At 44.8% G+C, this 10,296-nt stretch overlaps 1 protein-coding gene across 1 annotated transcript; it reads right to left on the bottom strand.

The window, feature by feature from the left end:
• Positions 1-1,023: 1,023 nt before the first annotated feature.
• safb (scaffold attachment factor B) lies at positions 1,024-10,265 on the bottom strand. Its single transcript, XM_086224544.1, has 21 exons — positions 9,979-10,265; positions 9,602-9,698; positions 8,418-8,482; positions 8,117-8,314; positions 7,654-7,713; positions 7,472-7,511; positions 6,285-6,711; positions 5,870-5,913; positions 5,657-5,766; positions 5,384-5,533; positions 4,648-4,736; positions 4,012-4,058; positions 3,827-3,906; positions 3,578-3,720; positions 3,380-3,485; positions 3,044-3,240; positions 2,720-2,894; positions 2,426-2,499; positions 2,272-2,330; positions 2,047-2,101; positions 1,024-1,957 (listed from the first exon to the last, which is right to left on the bottom strand). Exons 1-21 carry the CDS (start codon positions 10,129-10,131, stop codon positions 1,840-1,842), a joined length of 2,487 nt encoding a protein of 828 aa, XP_086080670.1. The 5' UTR covers positions 10,132-10,265; the 3' UTR covers positions 1,024-1,839.
• Positions 10,266-10,296: the final 31 nt, after the last annotated feature.

Consider the following 10,296-nt stretch of genomic DNA (forward strand, 5'->3'; position numbering starts at 1 on the left):
GTACAAATATTGCTGAGTATCGTCATTCTCTATCGCAGGTCAATTTGCCCAAAAAATATGCTTTTATTATTATATAATAACATTAGAGCAGTGACCCCTGCAGACAGGTGAGGTGAGGTCTCCTGAGCCACACTGGGTTTGCAGCTGTAGAACTCGGTGTCAGTTGGTAACGTACTGCAAACCTGACCTCTGTTTGAGCTGCGATTTATGAGGGTTTCGGGGCACCAGAGCAGCAGCCTGAGGATTTACTGAATGTTGTTGGTACTGCTGGAAAAGGTGACAGCATTTTAGTTGTCATTTGTGTTTTTTGTGAGTCTAACTTAAAACTACACTGGTATACCGGTTACTTACAAGCTGTTGTGATTGCTTTCGCTCTCATCCATACCGACTGTGGATTCTTGACAAAAGCTGCAGTCACGCAGAGTGTAATTTTCAAAATAAACTTGGCAAAATAACTTGAGGGGAATAGTTTGCTTTTTTCTGTTAGAGGGTATTAATACTGGGCTGCACGGTGGTGCAGTGGTCAGCACTGTGGCCTCACAGCAAGAAGGTTCCGGGTTCGAGTCCCGGCTCGGGCACAGGCTCTTTCTGTGTGGAGTTTGCATGCTCTCCCCGTGTCTGTGTGGGTTCTCTCTGGTACTCCAGCTTCCTCCCACAGTCCAAAGACATCAAGAGGGGACGAGGCTGATTGATACTCTAAATTGACTGTAGGTGTGACTGTGAGTGTGAATGGTTGTTCGTCTCTCTATGTTGGCCCTGTGATGGACTGGTGACCTGTCCAGGGTGAACCCCGCCTCTCGCCCGTTGACGCTGGGATAGGATCCAGCCCCCCTGTGACCCTTAATGTGTAGGAATAAGCGGAAGATGACGATGGATGGATGGGTATTAATACTGTAGGCTCTTAAGAGATGTGCAACCAGCAGGTGGCCATCTAGGTTTTCATCTTGTCCTTCATTCAGATATACACTGAAACTGAATGCCAGTAGTGAGGACTGAAAAAAACATGCGAACACGTGACGTCTATGTACCTAAAATAACTTTTAATATCGTGTGAATTCTAGTACAATATTTCCAATTGAAATGAACCTCTGAAAAACAGGACAAAGGGAGGAACTCATTCAGTGGCATCACTGCAAAAAAGACTGAAGCCGCTGGACTGAGTGAAGCATTCAAATGAACTGAGTCAATAACAAAATGTCATTTTATGCACAAACCTAAAAAAGGAGTTTCTGTTACAGGATCTTTGTCAACAGATTGAACACACTCACATCTTTTATTAACATAATCCAGCATTCACACAAACCCATACTATATACATTTAAGTTTAGACTGAAATATAAAAAAAAAAAAGTCTCACAAGCACTGATTATTAGACATTTAATTTAAAATCTTTCCTTCAAGAACTTTCACCAACCGTTCATGCTTAAAAAAAGGGGGGGGGGGGAGAGAGAGAAACAGCAGCAGATATAAATCTAACCTACTAAGCATCAAACTGGCCAGCTGGTGGTACATCATGTGACTTGACAACAAAATGTTTGAGACAGATACAGCAGGAGGCTGGTGAGGTTAGGTCCATCCATCAAAGAATGTACAACATGACTTTCCATCACGGGCCAAAGTGGGTAACACACTGTTGTGTTGAGACAGATGACACACAAGGCAGGGAACGACTACGTCACAGGAATGGAAAAAAGGGACTGAACAGATAAGTCTCCATTGAAAACAGGTGAGAGTTGTGTGGGGGGAAAAAAGTTCCCGAATAAAAACAAAAACACTACAAGTCAAATCTTTCCTTGTGTGACCTCCAGAATCAGACCAAGCGTCAGCCAGAGAGCGACATCAGTAGCGTCGTCCGAATGCTCCACCCTGCAGCCCGCTGCCCTGCATCATCTGGTTCTGTCTGTTCAGAGCTCCAGAGAGAGACTGAGATGTCCCTGTGTTGATGTAGCCACCGCGGCTGCAGGCAAAACACGCAAAATGAGTGGCACGGTTACAAAATAGTCAGTCGCTGACAAAGTAAAGAAAAAACAAAAAAAAGCAGCTCACCCTGGCATCCCTCCACGTGCCATGTGGCTCTGGCCTGGGATAGCACCGTCTCTACCTGGAATCAAAGGTCCACACATCAGGCATGTTGACAGAGAGAAGGTCATAGTGCTGCAGATACATTCCACATCAGAATCAGAACACATCAGCGTTATACAGTGGGTTTCAAGCAGTGACCACACGAGCATGGCGGTGCGATCACACAGTGTGAATGAGGAGTATATGTACTTTGCCACGGTCTGTCTCCATCCATCTTACGGCCAGAGTCCCAGTCTCGACCTCCGTCTCTGTGGGGGGGACACAACTGACCGTCAGAAAACAAGCAATACTGGACTCTCAAGGCTCGGCTTTGACGTGAAGTGAAACTCAAGATGAGACTGACCTGGGGTTCATGCGCTTGTCATAACCTCCACCCCAGGATTCCCGGCCATCCCGACCATGTCTGTCTGAGAAATGCTGCAAACAAGAGACACAAGAAGCTCAACACACAGTTCTGAGTTGTTGAGGCTGCACATGCACTCAGTGAACCCACCCAGGGACAGACCCGATACTGAAGTGACCGCACTAACACAGCTTAGATCAGTTTTGGGGCCCCAAAATCTGTCATTCATTCTAGGCGAGGCGTAACTGAAAATAAGTGAGTTGCACTTAGATGAAGAGGGTGCACCGCTGGTACCTGGTCTCTCTCTGCACCCATGCCTCGAGCATTGTCCCGCCTGTCCATCATCATATCGTCCTGGTATCGCCCCCGATCCCTGTGGTCAAAGTCCTGATAGCGTTCCTGTCGACCAAAGTCTGAGCGGCCATATCGGTCATCCATGGTCATGCGCTTGTCAGGCCAGTCATCTTTCCTAAAAAGAAACAACAAAGCAAACAGAGCTGCTCCTTCATGACGCCATGTAAATAAACACTGAAAAGCTCGTATGCGTTACTGTGATGATGAATAAACATATCGCAGGAAATTCATCTTTACTTGTCACTAGGCTCTGTTATTCGTTACCTGCCATCCATATCGTAAGGCCTCTTCATGGGGCGTCGCTCCTGTTCATAGCGCAACTGCTCCTGCTGCTTCCGTAGCTCTTCACGTTCTCGGAGGATCCGTTCCTGCTCTCGTCGCCTCTCGTACTCTATACGAAGCCTTTCCCGCTCCAGGAACTGCCGCTCCATCCGGTCTGCGTCGAGGCGCTGCTTCTCAGCCTACCAATGGGAACGTTCAAGGGGCTTGTCATAACTACAGGCATAGCTCTGCTGACAATTACAGAATTCACGTGTTTGTTGGCAGAAGGATAGGCTCATAGCGAGGGACAGAGAATCCACTTGTCACTTGTTACTGTACCTCCAGCCAGTGTCTCTTCTTGAGTAAGTGCTTCCGCTCTTCTCTCTCCCGGAACATGCGGATTCGCTCACGTTCACGGTCCGGCCGCAGGTCACGGTCGCGGTCACTGGGGGGTGGGGAATAAATAAATTTAACTTTCCAATTTGTGACTCGATAATAAATTTGCCTGCTATTTATATCAGACGGTGTAAATCTTACGTGAATCTGCGTCGCTCCACCTCCCTGATCTCCCTCTCTCGTTGCCTCTGCCTCTCCCTCTCTCTCTGCTCCTTGATCTGGTCAAATGACAGGATGTCTTTCTTCTCCTTACTTGGTGACTTGCGGTCCCGACTTTTTGTGCTCTGCAGAAGGGGGAGCGGGAGCGGACAGGCAGAGAATTGGAGGGTCCCAACTATTAAAAAGGACACCTAAACAGCTTTGCCATTACAGGATTGAACATTTACTTACTCGTTCCTTGCTTTTGGTTTTGACACTGATGACAGGTTCCCCCTTAGACTTGTCCATAACGACAGTCCTCTCATTGCGCCCTATTAAAAAGAAATATCATCATGAATAAAAGACAATGTTTTAAAAGATAACCATTTTCCAACATTACCTAAAAAACAAACTGGGAATGCTCCCACTTTTCTCACCTTTGCCATCTTTACCTTCCCCTTCCTTCTCCTCCTTCCCATCAGCCCTGCGGAAAATATCAAGGTGACATCAGAGATCTTTCATTCAATGTCCAAAGCAAATTTGTCAAACGCTTTTATATTTACTGGAAACGCATGTTATCAATTCTTTTACCTTAATGAAACTTTAAGAACGCATCAAACACTAATGTCTTGTCTCAACCTGCAGGGGACGCGGGTCAACGTCTTGATTGATTGACAGCAGCTGGCAGACGTCACGGAGGACAGGATGGGGAGGCAGTAAACTAACTGCTGTCGTTTCAAGCCCTAACAGACCGCGAGCTGCTGCCAGAGACACTTAACGCCGACTGGTGTGAAGTGACACTTTCAGAAACATTCACATCCCCCCAGTGTTTTTTTTTTTTTTTTAAAGAGTGTTCATTATCAGAGTTGATGATTTTAGAGCTCCCCCGAGTACGAAGGTCCTTTCCGCAGCTGTGGTTCACTGCATTAATACTTTATGAGGTGATACTAAATAATTTACATGTAAATGAATCCTCAAGAAGGACAACAGACTGAAAAAAAATGGGCTTTAGACACCCACTTGACTTGAAACACTCTGCTGGTGGTAGAGCCGGAGCTTGTAGCTGGGCTTACTTGGAGTCAGTAGAGTGTCTTCTGTCTGCGGCTGTCTTCTTGGCGTCGGTCTTGTCTGCTGGCTTCTTCCCCGCAGGCTCGTGTTTAGCCTGCAATGTTCAAACGCGATGAGATTTTTGATTCAAAGCAGCCGAGGGAATTGAATTCTTCAAAACGACTGATCACACGTTAAAAATAAAGTACATTTGACGGAACGTGACCAACAACATGGAGGGGTGATTTTTATCAGTTCAGTTCAACTGAACCACATATATTCCTATTTGCACGTATCTGAAGAGCAAATTTCCATTTATTTTTCACTTCTTTTTTTTTTTTAATCTTAAATTGTTTTTTGACTGTCCTGGAAATTGCCATTTTCAAATTCCAGGAATCTTCCAAGTTTTCCATGACTGCATGACCGCTGTTCTGTTTGCAAGATTTGTGTTTTCCACATTGTAACTCTTCCCCACTAGAGTATATACTGCTATACATGCAGGTAGTAAACTTCTGATAAAGCCCTAATTGTTATAACCCTTACATCCCTGCCGTAGGTTTGCTGCTTGACAGGAAATGACTTTTCTTGCTTATATGGAAGCATAATTATGAATCTCTTACCAGTGTCATGTGGATCATATCTGACAAGCAGGCACAGGAAACTTCCACATAACAGAATTGGAACCGCACACAGAGAGCAGATGCAGTGTTTGAATTAAAGGAAATTGAATTCTGCGTGCAAACATTTACAGACGACAGTCACCTGTTCTACGGAGATCATCTTGCCGTGTAGTTCAGTCCTGTGAAGGTGGCTGATGCACTTGGTGGCCTCGTCTGTGGAGGACATGGAGACGAAGCCATAGCAGCGGGCCCCGGGACTCTTGGCATTGGTCACCACCTTAGCACCGACGACCTGCAGGAGATGGGAGGCAAATGGGAGAAAGACACAACACGCACACGGAGGTTGAATGAATCAACGTTTGTGTGAAAATCATTTCAGTAGCATCGCGGTTTGAGGCCCATTTAAGCGACTAACCTTGCCGTATTTACTAAAAAGGGTCTTCAGATCCGTCGCTCTGGTCGTGGAGGCAAGGCCACTGACCCACAGATTCTTGCTACTGCCTGCTGCAGCACCACTTGCTGTGGCTATAGCGGGTGTGCACAAAAAAAAGAAAAGAAAAAAATAATTTACCAGCATACACCTATTAAGCCTGAAAGACCCCAACAGGAATGTAAATACAACGCTCACCCTTTTCATCTTTCGACTCCGTCTTGTCATCTTTCTCCTCAGCACTACAGAAAAAAACAATAGAGTAAAACACCTGTAAACTCTCTCCATACAACGTACGTACCTGTGTTTCATGGAATTGTTTTGTTACGAATTGATGGTGTCAACCCATCATGTGCTGTAGTGCAGGTTGTTGTTGTTGTTGTTTGTTTGTTTGTTTTTACTGTGAATACATGAGACTCGGTCAATCCCAGAACATTACCGGATAATGGATGACAACGTGGATACGGGCGAGTGCAAGGAATGAGCAAACGAAACGGACAAATGCACTGAATGTTTTTACCTCCAAAAGAGAGCATCCAATATTTGATAGTACAAAGGAGCCAATGCAACAGAGATAGCCATTTTGGTTTCTAGTAGACAGAAAGCAACAAACCTCTTTTTCTGATCATCGCCCTCTACAGAAGAGGACTCTTTCACTGTGGAGGCTGAATCCGCAGCAGCTTTCTCTTCTGTCTTCTCATCCTCCTCACCCTTCTTAGACCCCATTTCTGAATCAACAGTTTCACCCCCGGTGCCCTGTTCGCTTACACTAACAGCCTGCGAGCTTTGATTTTCACACTCAATTGTCTCTTCTGGGACATTTTCTGCGTCCCCGACCTCTTTGGAGTCAGTCTCGACAACATCCCGGTCACTCTCTGCATCTCCAGAGGCAGCCATGTCGGTTTTGGCACCACTGTCGGACACATTGTGTTCCTCACTGGCGGTGGCGGCTTGCTCTTCTTCGGGACTCGTCTCGTGGCTCTGGTGGTGATCTTCGTTAAGCGGCTCAGATAAACAAGACCCGGCTACTTTGTCATTTTCTACGGATTTAACAGGAATAGAATGGCACAGAGTTTAATCACTTCTGAAACACAGCAATGGTTAACGAGGAACTGGCAAGGCCTGGATTAGAAACGTCATGACCACTGGCCTGTGCTCCTAGAACTAGTTAGTACAACGCTGAAGTAGACCCTAGCGAGAGACTGGAAGAGAACCCAAAGGCAGAGCGGGATAACCAAGCAACTAGGGGGGCTAAGACTTTGGCTCATCGCTCAAGTTGAACAGCTTCACTCTGGTCACCTGATCCAGAGCAGACAAAGAGTTCAGAGCTTAAAAGAGGCACAAGATGAGCAAGGGCAGCAACATGGGTTCGCTGCAGTCCACTTCCTCTTGCTTCCAGTGTCCGTTCATATCAACTAGCACTTCCAGTCCAACAGTTTCATGTCCAGATGATATCTTGAGTCAGTGTCTTTAAAAAGGTCCAACAGTCTTGATGGATCTTCTTTGTCTTCAAGGTGGCAACCTGGAAACACGACCACCTGCAACACCTCCCTGACCTTGATATTCAATTGCTATCGATGTGCATCCATTGTTAACCATTGCCACCAAAGCACAGCGACAACCCTGTTGGTAACTTGACCAATCTTAAAAATTAGTTAATTATGGTTAACTGAATTTCAACACAAAGCCAGCAATTTCCTTTGGGCTTCCAGTCTCTCTTCCTGCTCGAACCTACACTCAAGTGGTTGCATTCCAAGCTCAACACTACAAAAGACGCCTCCAACACCTTCTCTACAGTACCTGTCTCTTCTTTCAGCTCATCCGCACCTGGATCCTGAGCCTGAAAACAAAAACACCATGTTTTATAATGTAGATGGCGCTGCTTATCACAGTTTCACAAAATGTACACACACACACACACACACACACACACACACACACACACACACACACACAGGAGGACGATTTGTTAGGGAACGTACCACATTGAACGACGAGCACGTCACATCTTCATCTTTGTCCACCGTCGCAGGCTCGTCGATCTGAGGAAAATATAATTAAAATAAAAATAGAAAGGCTACTGTTTTCTTTCAAAAAAAATATTTCTTAAAAACACGTTTTTAATCAAAGACTTACTCATGGTTTTACTTGATTTTACTGACGGACATTTACTGGCTTTGTTTGCTTGATTTCACTGACAGTGAGTTACCACTGTTCTTATTTTTATTTGACTGGTTTTGTTTTAGTCGACTGACTTTGCCTCTGAAAGTTTAATTGCTTGGACATTAGATGTCGGATCAAATTCATTTTATGAGGCATTTGTTGTGAAACTGCTGCCTTACACAAGGCTCTTTTTCAGAATGATTCGAAAAGTCTCCAATAAATTAAGGCCAACATGAATTCATAAAGGGATCAAAAGCAGACATTTCTAGTCAAGTTGCTCACCTCTGGAACTCTTGTTTCATCTTCCGACTCATAAGGCCTTTTGTCGTGTTCTTCATCCATTCCTGGGTCTTCCTCATCAAGTAAATGCTCCATTTCTTCCTCCTCGTCTTCTTCGGTCGGTATTCCGTTGTCATTCTCTGTCTCATCCAGCACGTTCATGTCAAGGATATCCATGTCCTGCATGTTCTCTTGCTCATCCTGAACACAACAGTAACATTTAGCGCTCAACAACTATATAGTACTTCAATGTCCTAAATACAGCATACAATAGAAGAAGTAGTTTTAAAAATGTTAAACTCACTTGGCCATCACGGGAATCCTCTTCCATCATGCTGTCCTCTGGTTCTTCATTCTCTTGCCGAGTATCTGAAGAAAATACACTTTAATTTAGTCCAAACAGAAATCAAATGTGTGCAACCTTAATGACATATTTGCCAAGATGCCCAATTATTAATTACTTTATGATTATGAGGTAATTTTTTTTTAAATGAGGTGCTTCTTGTCTATTCGACCTATAGATTGTATTTGTTCAGGGTCACATGAGCTGTTGAAAAAGGCAAATGCAATTTTCAATGAAAATATTAAAAACTAGAGTGGCCAGTACAATTTTGTAGGTTATGATTCTCAGTAGGAAACCAGTGGATTGCTCACTCCAAGTAGTGAATGAGTTCTTAGTGAGTTCATGCATCTCTGGATTTTGCTCTCGGTCAAGAGGAAGATGGATCTTGAGATCGGCTCAAGAATCCTGGTCGCAGGGATGTTGTTCCGCTCGCTTTGCCAGATACAAGCAGTTGAAATTGGTCTTCACAGGAGGGAGGCTGCTGTCGCGGTTGTATCCAGTCAGGACACCACTGCCACGTAATTGTCTCCCTAGGGAAATTTCCCAAGCATCTCCAGCTACAAAGAAGCCACAGGGCAGACCAAGGAGCAGGGTGAGGGATTTTATCGAAATCTGGGATACCCTGATGAGAGTTCTGCCTCCACCATCTGACTCTGGACAAGCTGATGAAGATGGATAGATCTGTTTTCTTCTAGTGTCGTTTCATAACACTGAACTAGCAACTTAGCACCACCTGGGCCTCCGGAAGACTCATGTCTAATGTTTACATAAACAGAAGAGGGCGGAAACTAGCATCCATTCCGTTAAATGTGCACACACAAACTATTATGATGGATGTGCACTTCAACAATCGATTTGTGTGACACGTGGGTATTGTGATCTTCTTATAGGCCTGACTTTTTTTCCCCCTCCTGCAACATTGTGTAACACTGCTTACATTGCAACCGTGTCAGGTGTCGGAGCAGAGGCTGTAGCATGTGCGTGCATGTGTGCAGGCGTGCAGCAACACCAGCTCCAGAAATCATGTGCCATTTTCAACTACATGGCATTAGCCAAACTGGAGAGTAACGTGTCAATATAGCAGATCGGTTAAACACTTATATAAAAGGTATGCATTCCATATCGTTTCAGTAATGTCACGTTACCTTTGGTAAGGTTAGCTCTTTTCGGTGTAGCTTTCCTGGGAGCCGACTCCGCAACTACAACAATCTCATCGGGATTTCCACCCTCCTCCTCGATAGCCTAAAAATGAAGAGTGCTTTAGAGAATTGCAAGATATTCAAGTATACCGCACAGCCTGAAATAAAAGCCACTAATAGCATAAATCCATGAATTACAACAGTTAGCGAAGTTAGCTCGGTGGCGCAAATGTAAGCTAGCAGCTAGCTAGTTAAATGATTCTGTAAAGCTCAATTAGTTTAATCTGACTGATTAAACACACATTCCCAATATACGGGAGTTCAGTGTTAATACTTCAGTTAATAAAAATGAGTTACTTCTTCAAAAGGCAACAGCTTAAGACCTTTTTCAGGCGCTCCGACAGCACGCTCTTGACACCAGTAGTGTCCAGGTTCCGTCTCTTCAATTCGGCCTTCAAATCGATAACTCTCAGCTCCGAGAGTTTACGAATCTCTGCGCCCTCAGGAATCTCCGCCTCAGTTGATGGATCAGCCATCGCTGTTTCCGTAAAATATCTATCGCAGAAAGCTTGAACTTGATCCCTTTTTTTGCCGTAAAATGATATACCGCGAATGAGAGAGGCAAGCTTGCAAAGCCAGAGCAAAATGGAGCCCGTCTTCCCTTGTCTGTGACGTCACCGCGCACGCGTATTTAGTAAGTA

Source organism: Aulostomus chinensis, chromosome 14, assembly GCF_037954235.1.
Source record: "Aulostomus chinensis isolate RoL2024-O1b breed Wild chromosome 14, RoL_Achi_v1.0, whole genome shotgun sequence".
Classification (NCBI taxonomy): domain Eukaryota; kingdom Metazoa; phylum Chordata; class Actinopteri; order Syngnathiformes; family Aulostomidae; genus Aulostomus; species Aulostomus chinensis.

Bases quoted from the DNA above. Each gene is read 5' to 3' on its own strand.
- safb (XM_086224544.1), bottom strand. From the start codon at position 10,131: ATGGCTGATCCATCAACTGAGGCGGAGATTCCTGAGGGCGCAGAGATT. The intron at 6,712-7,471 runs GTACTGTAGAGA...TTAAATCCGTAG, and splicing joins TGAGCTGAAAGAAGAGACAG to AAAATGACAAAGTAGCCGGG. The intron at 3,241-3,379 runs GTACAGTAACAA...TCCCATTGGTAG, and splicing joins AGAAGAGACACTGGCTGGAG to GCTGAGAAGCAGCGCCTCGA.